Source organism: Empidonax traillii, unplaced genomic scaffold (genome assembly GCF_003031625.1).
Source record: "Empidonax traillii isolate 1590-97213 ecotype Southwest subspecies unplaced genomic scaffold, ASM303162v1 scaffold17:size2698205, whole genome shotgun sequence".
NCBI lineage: Eukaryota > Metazoa > Chordata > Aves > Passeriformes > Tyrannidae > Empidonax > Empidonax traillii.
This window is the reverse complement of record NW_020955210.1, coordinates 1,140,678-1,156,721: the sequence shown is the minus strand read 5'-3', so window position 1 is coordinate 1,156,721 and position 16,044 is coordinate 1,140,678. Positions and strand designations below refer to the sequence as shown.

General features: G+C 41.4%; 1 protein-coding gene and 1 long non-coding RNA gene across 4 annotated transcripts; both read left to right on the top strand.

The window, feature by feature from the left end:
* The first annotated feature begins 1,734 nt into the window (after nucleotides 1–1,734).
* Nucleotides 1,735–4,221, top strand: LOC114063690 (cytochrome c). Of its 3 annotated transcripts, none has more exons than XM_027896144.1 (3): nucleotides 1,735–1,851; nucleotides 2,620–2,796; nucleotides 2,960–4,221. In XM_027896144.1, the coding sequence occupies exons 2-3, from the start codon at nucleotides 2,628–2,630 to the stop codon at nucleotides 3,106–3,108; spliced, it is 318 nt and encodes a 105-aa protein (XP_027751945.1). In that variant the 5' UTR covers nucleotides 1,735–1,851; nucleotides 2,620–2,627; the 3' UTR covers nucleotides 3,109–4,221. The 3 variants fall into 3 exon arrangements, with proteins under 3 accessions (XP_027751945.1, XP_027751953.1, XP_027751962.1); XM_027896152.1 differs by having other exon boundaries at nucleotides 1,814–1,847; XM_027896161.1 differs by having other exon boundaries at nucleotides 1,824–1,843.
* A 3,969-nt stretch (nucleotides 4,222–8,190) lies between these two features.
* Nucleotides 8,191–13,860, top strand: LOC114063710. Its single transcript, XR_003572597.1, has 3 exons — nucleotides 8,191–8,845; nucleotides 10,281–10,413; nucleotides 11,381–13,860. It is a non-coding gene; the product is annotated as an uncharacterized LOC114063710 (long non-coding RNA).
* The last annotated feature ends 2,184 nt before the right edge of the window (nucleotides 13,861–16,044 follow it).

The window sequence follows — 16,044 nt, the reverse complement described above, 5'->3', positions numbered from 1 at the left end:
TTCCCCTCCCATAGTCACTTGTTATCCTTCCATTGGATTCGAGTTTGCAGGTCTGGTTCTGGTTGGTTTCCTTGTGGGCCCGCTTTAGTTGCCAGGTACTTTCCCTTCCATAGTTTTAATTAGTTTTTAGTCCTTTAGGCCTGGTGTGTTAGGTATTTCCAGATGTCCATCTTGGATACCCTGTATCATTTTCGTTCTTGACCCTTTGATTCTTCTCCTTCTCTTCGTTACTTTATGCGTGCTATGGGACAATAAGCTTTTTATAAAAGTAAGATTCAGCAAGGCACAGTAATTTGTCTTTTTAGCTTAAGAACTGCAAGCTGCATGCTGAGATTAATGAACTTACAGTCTAATAACATATATATGTATATAAGAATATAACATGCAATACAATTAATGAGTAAGCTACTACTTATAATTTGATGAGTAAATTTGAACTACTACTATCAATTTATTACATCTGGAATTCATTTTTAAAATTCTGCTTGGAAGTCCACAATATGTGAATATCAACATGTCCTCTTTAAGCACCACCACGCTGTCCAGCCTGCTAGGCTGATGTCTGAGACTACTGTTCAGGTAGCGGTCCCTTCTGTAACCCTCTCATCTTTGTCAGGACGGTACTATTTTGGCACAGCATGTGAGACAGAGGATTCATCCCTGCACGTGCTTCGCTCCAGCCCCACGTGGCAGCGCATGACAGGCGCTACGGGCAGCGTTATCGGGGGGGATTTCGAGGCAAAATACCCTCACTTTGGCCACCAGCGACACTTCCACATTGCTACACCCTTGGCTCCCTTGGCTTTTAAAACTCATGGACAAGCTGGTGAAGGGTCTGGAGCACAAGTCCTATGAGGAGCAGCTGAGAGAGCTGGGGGTGTTCAGCTTGGAGAAGAGGAGGTTCAAGGGTGACCTTATCACTCTCTACAACTCTCTGGAAGGAGGTTGTAGCCAGGTGGGGGTTGGTCTCTTCTTCCAGGCAACCAGTGACGAGACGACACAGTCTCAAGCTGCTCCAGGGGAGGTTTAGGTAGGACATTAGTTGAAATTTCTTCCCAGAAAGGGCGATTAGACATCGGAATGGGATGCCCAGGGAGGTGTTGGAGTCACCGTCCCTGGGGGTGTTTGAAGGAGAGACGGGCCGTGGCACTCAATACCACGGTGTACTTGACATGGCGGTGACATGGCTACAGGCTGGACTGAACGATACTGCAGGTCTTTCGCAGCCTAAACGACTCCGTGCCTCCGTGACAGCCGGGGCGGGTCCCGCCCGCCCTGTGTCCCCTCCCTTCACTCCCGCCCGCACCGCCTCGCGTTCCCTCAAGGGGCCCGCGCGACGGGCGGGGGGGGCGTGGTTTCCGTGAGGTCATTGCTCGGGCACCGCCCCCCGCCTCCGTGGCCACGTGCCTCTCAGACCGCGCGCTGCTGAGGTCGCCGCGCGACCCTCGCCTCGACTGGCGCTGTGCGCATGCGCGGCAGCCTGTTTCTCCCGCCTCTCCCCCGCTCCCGCGCGCGCCGTACGCACCAGAGTGACGTGTGACGCCATTCCGCCGGCGGTGGGGGCGGGGCAGGAAGGAAGTCCTCAGGCCCACCGAGCGCAACCTACCCCGCTAGCGGTCGGTGCCGTGACGTCACTTGACGGACGGCGGTTCCAACCAGTCAGAGCTCCGGAGGCCGGCGATTGATTGGCTGTGGTGCCGGGGGGTGGGCCCCGCGCGCCGGCAGAGGTTGGTTGCGGCGGCGCCGGGTTACATAGGGCGGAGCACGGCGTGTCCTTGGGCCAGACCCAGCCGGGGGTGTCGGAGTAAGGTCACCGGGATTGAGGGCGCAGCGGGGCAGCCGGGCAGGTAGGTGCGGGCGCAGGCAGGTGCGGTCACGGGCCGGGGGCAGCCGGGCTGTGTTGGGCCCAGCGGTGCGGCGAGGGCCAGGCGGGGAGCGGGCGGCGCACCCGGTGGTCCTGAGCGCCATCCCGCCCTCCGGGGCCGCGGCCTGAGGCGGCGGCCGTGGGGGCTGGGGAAGGTCACGGCGGGGCCGGGCGGCCTCACGACGGGCTGGGCCCTGGAGGAGAAGCCCAAGGTCAGCGCGGCGTAGGGGGAGCCGGGGCCGGGCGGTGCGGGCGCCCTTGGGCGCTCCTGCCGGCGAGGGCTCTGGGGGCATCTGAGGTCGCGGGGACAGCCCGCTGCCCGCCGTCCTCCGGCCTTGCTGGTGCGCTTTTCAGCTGGAAAAGAAAGCCTCTTAACAGTCCTGTGCTTCCACACGGGGCTGTTCGCGACCAGGAAACCCTCCTGTGACAGGTATACGAACTGTATGTAGGACTTGTGTTACGTTTGCTCTTCACAAGCTATCGTCGTGCCCTTTAAGTGCCGTGGGGCGATTACTTTGTCTGAAGGAAGGTTTTTTTTGCTCTTCAAGCATATTTAACATCTTGATACTTTATGCATAGTTCTGTACTAATATTCGAGCCCAGGAGCTATAGTTTGTGGATATACCGTATGCTGGAGAATTCCTATGCCCAAGGGCAGTGGATGTTGGTTTTGTAATCCAGCGGGGCGCTTTTAAAGTTTTTGTTTGGTTCGTGACCTTGAAATGGCGATACTGACCTCTGTGTGCTTGGTCTAGTGCTGAAAATGGGAGATATCGAGAAAGGCAAGAAGATCTTTATCCAGAAATGTTCCCAGTGCCACACAGTCGAGAAGGGAGGGAAGCATAAGACTGGACCCAACCTGCATGGCCTGTTCGGACGCAAGACTGGACAAGCTGCAGGTTTCTCGTACACGGATGCTAATAAGAACAAAGGTAAACCTAAAGTTGCTCTTTTGAGCTAAGGAACAAAAATACTCAGTTCTCAGTGACAGTTCTAGAAGTACTGAAGTCTGCCAAAAATTAAAATAATAAACACACTTATATTCTCGTCCTCCCTATTATTTCAGAGTCTTAATTTTTTTTTTCCTTTTTCTAGGTATCACCTGGGGTGAGGATACTCTGATGGAGTATTTGGAAAATCCAAAGAAGTATATCCCAGGAACAAAGATGATTTTTGCGGGTATTAAGAAGAAGGCTGAGAGAGCAGACTTGATAGCATACCTCAAAGATGCCACTGCAAAGTAAAAGTTATCTGCTGCCTTATTTATTTCACAAAGGAGATGGCAATGGAAATGTCTGTGATGGTTTTTAAACTTTCTATTTTTACATGTACTGTGTCTAACCTTAAAATCTGTCTGACCCATCAGATAACCTTGCTCATGGTGGGTCACTGGAGCACATGCTTGTTTGGCAGCCATTAACTTAACAGAAACTATGTAATTGGGTTCATGATCATAAAGATTAAAAAGAAAAAAAAAAAAAAAAGCATTTCCTGCCTCTTCATTGTTTAAAAAAATATATATAAATAATCAAATGAGTAATTGTCAGCAGCATACTAGCTTTGACAACCCAACTCTTTCAGATTAAAAAGCAGGGTGGTTTTTGGCATCTTCCACCATACATTACTTTAAAGACTTAAAAAAACAACCCACCAGCAAAACAACAAAGACTTAAAAACACTCAACCCTAACATAATATTTTTCTAAATTTAATCAGTGCTAGGTGTTGCAGTATATATCAATCTGTCTAAAGCTTGCATTAATAATGCATTTTGTCTGATTTAAGTATTTGTGAAATGGCAGTTGTGCCCAGCCACTTGTCTTTTATCTGGGGGAAGCATGTTACCAGATTCATCCAGACTTCAACAGTGCATGTACCACAGAGCATAACTCCCCTTCAGAAACATCTTCAGTTTTGAAGTGTCATTGAAGCCCTTTGTTCAGCACATCTGAAAACAGCCATTCTTAGGGTAATGAATAGAACAGAGAAACATCCTCATCTGGAAATACAAGTGCTAAAAACCAATCTGAGAGTTATTTAATCTTCTTAATTCAGCAGAAGGGTTCACTTAAAATCTTATGTTACAGTTTCAGATGAAGGGGTTCAGGAGTGAATGTGCTGGTAGACTAAAAAAACAAAACAAAAAACCAACAGTCTTCCTCTGTGCCTGGCTGTAGCCTGTCATTACTTCTGAAGGTTCTGTTACGCACATTGTAAAGCAGTGTTTTTAATGTTTTAACTTTTTTTTTCGTACTAGGTGAGTTGTTCAGAAGAATGTATTTACTGTGTACCAACAGTAAGGCATAACTTGGAGCAATCAATACTGTAAATTAAAAAAAATTAAAGTTTTTTCCTGTGTGTGTTTGAAATTCAGTGAAAAATTGTAGGTGCCCAGATTTACATCATTGGGAAAGCAGATAAACAAAAGCTCCATGTGAAAAGAAAGTATATGCTAATTGAGTTGGTGGGAGAAGTGCTTTAAAGCATGGTAGAGTTAAAGTATTTTGAACTAGAAGCAGCAAAGCTTTTTTATCAATGTGCTTCTTAACATCACTTTTGCTGTGATTCCCAAGTAGGAAGGGAAATAGAGTAGCTCAAAAGCTGTAGCTGTGCTGTAGGATGGGCTGAGTTGAGTTATATCAAATAGAAGAGTGTGCTTAGTGCCTAAGCTGCAAAAGGGTGTTATTCACTATAAAGCTTGAAAAGAACTAAGATTACTAACAGTGATCTCAGGGGTTGCTACCGTATGTGTTGTGATTATTTTTTCTTTCCAAACTAACTTGCAAGCACATTTCTTGCAGTTAGGGAGACAGACAACATTAACCAATAGCAGCTTCGTTTTAGTAAAAACTTGTTAAGACAGAGCTTCAAATTGCAGTAATTTATTACTGTTCCAGTTTTCAGAAGTGATGTTTATAAGCACCTTTATGGCTGTGCGGAACTTAGTTTGTCTCTGCCAAAATCCTGATAGAGCAGTTGTAAATATAGAATGTAACGATACCCAACTCTACAGTCTTCTAAAATGGTTATAGTGGATTGCATGGAGAGAGTTGTGACGCTCTGTTCTGTCAGCACCTTTATGAGATCAAAACAGACTTTGTCATCTCTAAGTTCCTCTTCTCTACAACTTGTTTCTTCTCCAGATCAATTAGAGAAGCGTATTTTTTGGTAAGGTGCCATTTAATTCTGCAGAGGCAATAATTTACAAAAAGTAAGCTACCTGTCCTCAGAAAAACTTGAGGAAGAAGCAGAGTGATCCTTTGCCCAGCATAAGCAGGGGACACTGTTGAACTCGGATGTTCTGTCTGTCTGTACCTCAGAAACCTTGGTAAAAGAAAAGTGCTGCTTCTATGTACCACTGAAGAGGGAAAAAATATAACTTTTAAATTTTAGACTGAGCATGCATTCTTGTTTATATTTTAGGGCAAAGGCTCTTCAGACCTTTAAAATCTCATCTTTTTATATATACAGCCCTAGACAGCAAGGGCTTTAAAGCTGTGTTAGAGGTAATTAGCAGGCATTTGCCACTGGATAAACACAGTACTATGGTGTTTCTAGTAAATGATAAGCGAAGAATACTGAAACACAAGAAGGTTAGATCACCACTTCTTGAGAGAGAAGTCTTAGTGCAGGGGCCTGGGTGGGTTCTTTGCAAGGTGGGAAATAGATGCCCAGGTCAGTTGTGTAATCAAGCTGTAGTTCTTTGATTTCTAGTTTATATTACAGAGTAGGAGTGGGGTTTGCCTTTGTTTTATGAAGTACCACGTTTAGTGGTTTTCTTTCTGACAGTGGTATCAGTCTAGACACTTGGCATTTCAGTAGTCCCTTTACAGTTCCAAATTAGGGAATCGAGGCACTGTTGCCAAATGTTGCAACATCTCATAGAAATGGTTCTTGGCTGCTAGCTTATGGCTTTGGTGGGGCGTGCCTTTAAAACTGATCTTGTAATATTTTCATATGCACTTATGCAAAGGAGCGAAGATTGTCAAAAATGACTGGGGAAAAGGTAAAATCCAAAAGTACACCTTTTCACACTATGACTTCTAAAATTATAAATTCTCTTAGTTATGCATCCCATGGAAATTTAGTGATACAGAAGCTATTTTGTTTAGAGTCTTAACAATTCAAGTGTAACCACTCTACAAACAACTTATCTTGGTGAAGTTCTACTTGTTGCTGCCTGTCCAGTTGTAGATAATTGCTTCAGTTAAAGATCTGTTAATTTTGATAGATAAAGTCTTGTAAAGGATTATGTAATACTTCCTTTTTCAGTGTAAAATACGGTATCAGTGATCCAAAAGAAATGTGATACATTATGCTTCTTTTTTGGAGAAGAACAAAACCAGCTAATAGATAAGAATTAGATATTCTAGTCTTACATATATCAAAGGCCATTGAATTGCACACATTTACCTCTGTAGTAAGCCTTGTCATTTGCCTTTATCCAAAACATCCTAAAAACACTTTCAGGGCCAAAACTAACAGAAGTCTCTGTTTTACTGCATACAAGATGAGTTGAACCATTTCAAACTGACATCCTGAAAACCAGGTTCTTCTGGGAGGTGAGCAGCCCAGAGCTAGCAGTAGGAAATGTTACACTGGGAAAGGATGTGAAATCCTATCCCTTCCCGTGCTGCAATGGCTGAGTCAGAATTCCAAGTAATTGTCACTATCTACTCATGATTCAGAGCTTGCAGGTAAGTACTTGCATGTTTTTTTCCAGGATTGTTCTTTTTGTCTGAAATACAGAAAATACGGTCACCTTTTGAATATTCTGGTTAGAGGTATCACAGGAGATAAGAGATGATGTTTGCTTCTGTGACACGATACAGATTCACATCCCCAAGTTTCCAGAAGGCTGAATCAACCACCAAACTGAATGTGTGTGCTGGAAAGAAGATACTCTGTGCCTCTGTTGGAGCTGTCATTATGCAAAAGGAGAGCTAGAAAGAAAATTAGCAAATGAGGAACTAACTATAGCAAAGTGTTCAAAACACATACCTTGAGGCAGGCGAGGTGAGTTCTTTCCAGGTTATTTATGCATTTAGTTTTAAACAGTGTTGGATAAAAATAAACCTGGCAGTAGAGATCAGAAGTTATTACTCTGCTGGTTTTACATCTTATTAAAGCTGTTCAATGCAGCTTGCTTATGCAATGTGAGCCTCTGCCTTGCATCTTTCAGAATCACCCACTCTCCAGATGCATCTTCCCCTTCCTTCCTATGTTATGTATATAAGGCTGTGCTTGCTGTTCCCATCATACCACACTGCCAGATTTTGGTCATAAGCACTCAAATCAAAAGCTGTTATTGGAAACACTGAGTAGTATTCTCACCCTTACAATAACCTGCAGGAATTCACCGCTGATGGTCCCATTCATTTGTGAGAGTTTGGTGACAATTTCTTTTTAAGATATCTTCTGGTTCTTGGGACAATGCCTTTTATTGATCTCCTTTAATTCTAAATTTTTAATAGACCTAAATAAAGCACGTTGATTTTACCTGCACTATACCTCAGGATTGTTTTTTCTCGTTGATACGAGTTGTAGTGTGGTGATGTGAGTGTTCCCTGATGTGTAGTGCTTCTAGACAAATAGGAAAGATGCATCATATACACTGAATTTTAAAAATATCATTGGTGTCACCTACATGTCACCAGTACCCTCAAGAATCTGGTATTCTTGCTTACCTAGGTTTAATTGCAGGAATGTGCTTATGCTTACTTTAACCAGCCTTTCCCTGAAGACATGTCTCATATTTCTTCCACTGCTGATTTGTTATCTGGAGAACAGAGGGGAAAGGAAATCAGACTTCTCCTTACCTTGCCATGTTTCCTGTAGGACTCCGTCATTTTATTTTCAGTTATTCTGTCAGTTTATTTGCTATTAATCACAGAATCACAGAATCATTGGGGTTGGAAAAGACCTCCAGTAGCATTGATTCCAACCCTTGACCAAGCACCACCTTGTCACTAAACCTAAGTGCAAACAATGTCCAGTTGTTTCTTGAACGCCTTCAGGGATGGTGACTCCACCACGTCCCTGGACATTCCATTCCAATGCTGAACAACCCTATCCATGGAAAAATTCTTCTTGATGTCCAGCCTAAACCTCCCCTGGCACAGCTTGAGGGTGTGTCCTCTCTCCCTGTCGCTAGAGAGAAGAGACTGACCCCCACTTGGCTACAACCTCCATTCAGGTAGTTGTAGAGAGTTATAAGATCATCCCTGAGCTTCCTTTTCTCCATGCTAAACAACCCCAATTCCCTCAGCTTTTCCTCATAGAACTTACTCTTTAGATCCGTCTCCAGCTTCACTGCCCTTCTCTGGACTTGCTTCAGCACCTTAATGTCTTTCTTGTAGTGAGGGGCCCAGAACTGGACACAGTACTCAAGGTGTGCCCTCACCAGTGCTGGGTACAGAGGAACAATCACTTCCTGAGTTGAATATTAGATGTTAGGTCTGGAGTCCTTCCAGTGGTATTTTTATAGGAAAGGTACCACATTTTCAATTCCACAAATCTTTGCCATAATGAATGATTGTAATTCTCATGTACAAATTGTCACTGGTTGGCTTACCCATCTGGTCTTTCTCTTCTTCATTTTATGTTACTATTAAAATGTATACTTCTTTTGTGCTGTCTGAACTGCAGGCACCTTCTTGTACTTTACTATTCAAATGTAGTCTTTAATTCACACATCTCTTAACTCTGTAGTGGGCTAAAGTTTCCAGTTAAAGACTTGAAAAATCCTTTTGCATTGTTTCAAAATTTGTCTTAATTCACTGAAAACAGTTTGGTTTCAACTGGGTACCCAAGAAACTGTCTTTTCTTGTGAGCCTCAGAAACATGCTTCCAAAAAGCAATCATGGAAGTGTGGAGAAACTTCTTTAACTGGCAGTATTTGATCAGTTTCTTGCACCCAATGAACAGCAGAGGGAGCCAATGTACTAAAAAGCTGCAGAAGAATTGTAACCCGCACTTTAAGGTAATTTCAAACAAAACCTCGTACAGTTTGAAAGACGAATTTCATTTGTACAAGAAGCAGTTTTAATCTAAGTGTTCAGCAAAAAGCGCTGAAGGTGATTAGTACAGCTGAATGCATTGGTATTTCTGCAATAAGTTTGAGTTATTCCAAAGTCTTAAGCCAATTCGTGTTTTATATTTCATCAGGCTAGCTTGAGTTTGAAATAGCCTGTATTAAATTTCAGCCTATGCAAATGGTAAAAGATTCAGCTAGAAAGCAAAATATTTCTTTCTGACTTCTCAAAAGAATCTTAAATCAAAGGTGACAATCTCTAATGCATACTCTGGCTTTGTTCCTACTGTGGAGCTCACTTTGATGTCATCAGCTGAAGTATTAAGCTTGAAATGGACACAGGTTGTAATATCATTTCTCCACTAGCAGTTAGGCAGGAACATGGTGACCTTTGTTAGCAAAAATGCACTTTAAATCTGTTTCTAATACTGTTTTATGGGTGGTGCTTGATGAAAATCTCATTACTCTGAAAACTGTGATGTTTTGTAATACTCATCTAGCATTGTTACTATTATTTACTAATATTTGAGTCAGAATTTTACTTACCTGGAGTATTTCTCATGAGGATAATAATGGTAATTATTTAACCATCAGTATGGATTCTCTGGCACGTACCTGACCATGAAGGCTTTGAAATTCTTCAAAAGACCATGTTGCCTTTTTTTCATATCAATTCATGGTCATTGTGTTTGTTACAAGTTAAGCTTCTTTTGCAGTGCCTAGCTCTACCAGAAAGAGTCTGATCAGACATTAATAATTTAGTTCATATATGTGTTTGCTGTCACTCTGAATTCTCAGAAAGATGACATCTCTCTCTGTACCAGCAGTCAATGATACATCAGAAAAATCTCCCCACGGAGAGGTGCAATTGCTGTTGAAAGATTCTTCCACATCAGAAAAATCTATCAAAACCATAAGGTGGTCTTCTACAAATGAACAGGATCATAAGGTGGAAATCAAGATGACACAAATGAAGCAAAGAAAGGGGAAACAAAGTGGAAATTAAACAAGGTTAGTACAGGGTGATGTGTTATATGCTCAGCAGGGACAAAGACTCATCTGTGCTTTCACCTATTGAGCTAGATATTGCAATATGAAAGGCACTGGAAGCCTAGAAGCAACAAAAACCAGACTTGTCTATCTTCTGTGGAAGGTTTAGAGGGGGTGGGTGGGTGGAATGTGAGTTCAGTGAGTATATCTCTTTGGTTGGATGCCTTTAATTTTGCTTCAGCTAATTGAAGTCATCCAATTGAAGCTACCTGGCTCCAGCAGTCTGCACTTCACTTCCACTGATTTTACTGATATATTTTCCACGTTAGCAAATCAGCCAGCTGAGAAATGGTGTGATGTTTACTCAGTGCACATATCAAATGATGTTTTGCAGGGCTATGAGCTCTGATTCTTCAGTAATGCCAGAGCCGAATGTCCCTACTGACACAACATGCTTGAGTTACGCTGAAGTTGATGGCATAGCTTTAAATTTTACTCCAGCTTCAGATCTTCCCTGAAAAGTACAGGTCGTTAATCTTCAGTAGACATGGTGAATATACTACAGATAAAAGGGTAACAAAAGGGGCTCTAGCACAGGAGAGAGTAGTCACACAGTAGAGTCAGCATGAAAAAGAGCCTTTGTTTTTTAGCCAGACTGTATAAAAAGTATTGATGAGGAACTTGGCCTAAATTACATTGCAAATATATTTTGTTTTAAATTTAAAGGTGCTAGTTCTCTGAGCTGCTCTGCGCCAATCCAGAACGCAACCGTAAGTCAAGTCATCGTGAAAGCCTCCAGAACTGAAGATAAAAGGACCCAAAGCCCAGTGAATCTAAATCTACTACAGTGCCATCTGTCTGGCTCTTTGCCTGTCTGGCTCTTTAACACCAGTTTTCAGTTTCTAGATAGTGCAGCCTGATCTTCTGACTGATCAGTTTTAGCCAAATTTATGTTTTTCTGTCAGAAAATGGTTTCCAATAATCTGAAGATTTCAAGGAAACTATTCCTTTGTGAAAGCAGTTGGTTTTACTTTTTCATACAATTGAATCAATGCTATGTATAGCACTGGTGCTATTGGCAGGAAAGCAGGAGAACGAAAGGTCACAGTGAAGGCTTCTCCCACTGCCTGAGTGAGCTGGACTACTCCAAGGGCTTCACACCGTGACCCAAAGACAGCACTATCATGAGTTGTGCACCCATGACAGTTTGGTGTCTGGTAGCTGGAATGCTTTTGCTAATAGCACTGGGAAGCCTTTCAGGGTCCTATGCTCCCTCCTAAAAAAAAACAAAACAGACTAAAATGGGATGGACAAAGAGACAGAAACTTTATCAATTTGCTTACTTTGTGATGTAGAGGTTCAGTCTGGGGGAGTTTCCTGTTTGAGTGGTGTGCCAAGAGATGTTTTTCCACCCAGATTTATCTTAAATCCTTAAAACCTTCCCACTGCCTGTTACCATAAGTATCTTCCACCCCTCAACTCCCCTCTGTGCAGCTCCCTTTCCTGCATGGCTGCAACAGTACCCTGCAGAAACCAGGTCTCATACACACTTGACAAAAAGGAGGACAGCCTCTACTAATCTTCCAGGTGGGTGTAATTTTCTTTCTACTGTGTTAACATTTCCAAACATCCTTTCTTTCTCACCTTAGGGTTACAGATTTGGGTTTTTTAAGAACAGCACAGGGTCTTAGGGTCACTAAGAACAGTGATTCCTTAGCTAGTCTTTAGATTTTTCCAGGTCTTTCTTGGGCAATGCAATCACTCCTTTGCTTAAAAGAGTTGAGATCCTCATTTTCTGTAAGCTCTTCTAAGTTTGGGGGAATGTTGTTGTTTTTTTTTTCTTCTAGGTTGTTTGCTTGTTATTCATTTGTTCATTATTTGTTCATTTGTTTTGCAAGAGGTAAGAGGTTTTAATTTAGAGAGTCTCTGGCCCAGCCAGCCCCTTCCTCATGGGAGAAGAATATAACATAATCACAAAGGCTTTCCTTTTTTTATTTCCATTTGTCTAACTGCTTGAAGTTGGTCCTGAGGGACTTCAAATACAGGGTATTTGTTGGATAAGTATTTCTTATTACTTCATCTGCAGAAGTTCACTTCATTGGTGCACATCATATGCTCAATTTCTCTTTATTTATGGACCTAATGTAATAAGAGAGCTTGTAACTTCACTGAAAATAATAGTAAATATCAAGTGTGTGCTTTATGACAGCACTCAACATCAAAAGGTTTCAGAGGCAGATTTCTTAACTTTCAGTAGCACAGTTGCATAAGTCTAAATAAAAGCTTTATGGTAGCATGATGAGAATTTCTAACTTTGAGTTTCATATTAGAATGAGCAAATATTAATGAAATTCTGAAATGTTTGATCCTCTGGTGACCCATCCTGCTTTCCTTTGCTGTCTACAGCTATTACAGATACATGTCTCCAGAGAATCGAATAAATGGTTGCAGTCATTGCTAAAATATTCAGCCAGAAGATGTTTGGTTTAAGCTATTTTTAATGGAGTACCTGCATAAACACAATCCCTTGTTCATTTTTCTTTTATTTTTGTTCAACTGAGGCCCTTCTCTCACACACACATGCAGGGTAGCATAGGAAAGAGAGGGGCTTGTGAACTTTGACTGTTATGTAGAGCTCTTTCCCATAGCTCTGGATATACTCCATATGGGTGAGACTCTCTCTTTGTCCTGTGACTTGTTCATGCCTGCAGTTTCTTTCCAGCCACCAAGGAGGAGACCTTCTCCCTTTTCATGAAGCCACCTTTTAAAGGAAGACCTGTTGTTTTGTTACCTAAGCCTATATTTTCCAGTAAATGTAGATGGAATCAATCTGAGTTTTTACAGTCTTGTGACTGTCTCTGAAACTGTTTCTTTGCAAGTTTTCAGTGGTGCAGGCTTTTTATTTTACAAGTAGAAGAAGAGCTTTAACTACTCTCAGGAATGGTATGCACTTAAAATTTTAAAATTGTATGCTTCAAACTTTCTAAATGTGGGCAAATACACATTTCTTTAAAATTTGCAAGTAGGTGGATTTTTTTCTGTCTTGCCAAGCTTTGTAGGAATTACACAGTGCTACAAGCAATTTGTAAGTATTTTATAGACTTTGGTGAGTTCACAAATGCTACAGCTTTCCTCTTACACTTTAATATATATATGAGACTGAATCTGCCAATATATGTCTCATTGCAGAAAATGCAAGTACCAGGAGGTCTACACAAGGTGTACGAAGCATGCCAGAGATGTGAACTTAACAGTTTCTTTCCTGTCAGTTTCAGGAAAACCAAGGTGTTAAAAAATTGTAGGTGTCAACTAGAAATTAATGTGGCCATGTGTCTCACACGTCTGCCTGAAGCTTGGCTCTTATACCCCAACTTTGTTAGAAAGAGTTTACTCTCCATATTTGCCTTGTTTTTATTTCCCTGCCACAATGACCAAAATTAAAACTTAATCTAAGAGAATTTCATGTGTATACTACTGCATCTCAATAGGGGCTTTCAAGGCTGGTGTGTACGTATGTATATATATATATATATACATATATATATATATATATATATATATGAAGGTTTGGGCTTTTGTTTTTCATCTTTGATTGCTTCTATGGATTACTTCCTGAATTGTTCCTCTGTAGCTTCAAAGTTTGGCTCAGAAAAGCTCACAGGCCAATATTTGTATTCCTTGTTTGAATTCCATGTTATGGAAGACATAGCAGAGGCAGCCCAGTAATTAAAAAGAAGTGAATGTTTTGCTGATGTTGCCTTGAATCTCATGCAACAAGAAAAGCTGATTTGATGACTGAAGCAACTGTGGTTAAAAAGATATCCTATATGTGGAATCCTAGATTTATGTCCTAGAAGGATCAACTCTTCATCCTACATTTGTCCAGCATTAAATAGTCTGTTCAGAAAGAGCTTGTCTACAGTGAATGGATGAGGAACCTCGCCCTACCCCCAGCCAGTTCCTTCTGAAAGAGTTGTGGTTTCTCTAGCCTCTTTGAAGGAAGTCTTGTTTTTGGTTTTGCTCTGCTGTTTGCTCATCAGTTACTGTCTCCAAAATATATATGTTCTATACTCTCTCACTGCTTCACAGTTAATGTACACATAACAAGAAATTAAGTCTGCAACGTATAAGTTACTTCAGTAATAATTGCATCAATGCATCAGACTCAATGTGATTATTTTTTTTAAGTAATGGTCCCTAGTAATTCAGAACTTATAAATAGGATGAGGGACAAAGATACCTAGGCAAGGACAATGTTTTCAGCAATCCTGTTTTTGCAGCTCCTTTCCTACTATTCGGATGCATTTCCTTGATTTGTGTCTGAAGCTCGGGAGGAAAATAATCAGCTTTTGTGGGATTTAGACATTATAGGGCTTCTCTGCTTCTAAGCACTCAAGTAATAAAGGCTTTGTGAATTATCTCCAGCATACAGTATTACTATCTTTCCAAAACTGTCATTGCAATTGAGTTTAATGGCTACTCTACAACTTAGGAGCAGCTATGAAAATAAAAAAGGATGGCACCACAACTACAGACTAAAATCCAGAAAGCAGCAGTTCTTGCTCCAAGAAAAATATTGAATGCATTAGCAGAACATGACTTCATTAACAGCATTAAAAGTTATCATTTACAGGAAGGCAAGCTCTACTTTGGCACACATTTCAGTGAATGACAACAACTTTTTAAATATTCCAACTAACATTCATTGACAGATAGCTTAGGGCAGCAGGTCTAAAAGCATTTAAGATTACAGCAATGTTCCTTAAAATAATATGAAGAATTGTTCCCGCACTAATTTTTTTCATTTTAAGAAGACATTTCACAGATTGTTTTCTGTATACTAATGTTCATATATAATTAAAACCACAGACATGTCTCCTAGGTAATTTTGCTCAGTATCTTTCTAAAAATACAGTCTTTTAGACTGTTTTTTTTTATTTCACACTAGAAAAAGAAACATATTCTAAATTTTGCTACTTTGTGACTGTTATAATTTTGTTAAGAGTTGACTCAGTTTTGGGATTGGGGCAGTTGGATTTTTTCCTTCTGCTTCTCCTCCATCTTCACGTCCAAATGCAAAACCTGCATAATTCTCATCAGTCCTTTCTTCAACCCTGGAAGGATTCGTTGATCATCTCTTATTTCTATCTAGCCTTCAGTGAGTCCTCTCCTAGGCTGCTGCCACTGCTACTGCCACACTGAGGTTTAGCTCTTGTGACATTGTCCTTCTGGAAACAGCAAAATAGATCTCTTGGATTTCTGCAAGCAATCTGAGTAAGAATATACCACTCTGCAGTTCACATACTGGCAGCAAACCAATATTGATAATATTTCTTAGCTGTTTTGACTTTCTTTTTTTTTTTTTTTTTTTTTTTCTCTTCAATCTCCTGATTGTTTAAAGAATAGTTGCTATAATTTTGATTTAGGACAGCATTCAATGTTTGAGAAAATCAAGATCAATTTCAATTAGGCTTTTCAAATTATCTTTTACTTACAGGAAAAGAAAATCAAAGTGGATAGGGATACTGTTGTGTCTCTGAGGATTTATTGTTTACAACTGTAAGGGTTGATTCTCTTCTGTTTTATTGCGATACAAATGAGGCATAAATGTTAGACACAATGTAAATGGAGACTGATATAAAAGCAGGGGTGAGGGAGGAAAGAATTTGGGCCTACGGTGGGCAAAATAGAGATTATTTAGATGCAGATAGAGTGCATGATCTTCAAAGCAGAGAGGGCAAAACCAGAAGGTCCATGAATTGAAGTGGACAGGAATCTGACCTCAAATCCTGCAACAAAGCACAAGAGGTAGCTGGTTTGATGTCCCTTCCCAGTCTTGCAACAATTACATGTTTCCAGATATGCCTCTTTGGACAGGAAGACATACAGGTAAGACATTTGACAGACAGAAAGAGAACATAATCATGTGATGCAAGCCTTCTCTCCACCTCCAGGGACTGAGAAAGTAAATGAAAGGCAGATACACTGTTCCCATGTCCTAACTGGTCCTGGCTGGCTGCGGAGACCGAAGGCACCTAGCCATACCTAAGAATACCCAGGGATTTTCTGGAAAACAGGAGAGCCTCTCAGCAGCTGTGACGGCTGAGGTGCTGCAGATCCAGCAGGATCTGCCTTTGCTGTGCCCAGGCCTGGGAGAA

What these genes read in the sequence shown, in the direction of transcription:
- LOC114063690 (XM_027896144.1), top strand. Translation starts at nt 2,628, where the DNA reads ATGGGAGATATCGAGAAAGGCAAGAAGATCTTTATCCAGAAATGTTCC. An exon ending in GGATGCTAATAAGAACAAAG is followed by an intron (nt 2,797 to 2,959) that starts GTAAACCTAAAG and finishes TCCTTTTTCTAG; the next exon opens with GTATCACCTGGGGTGAGGAT.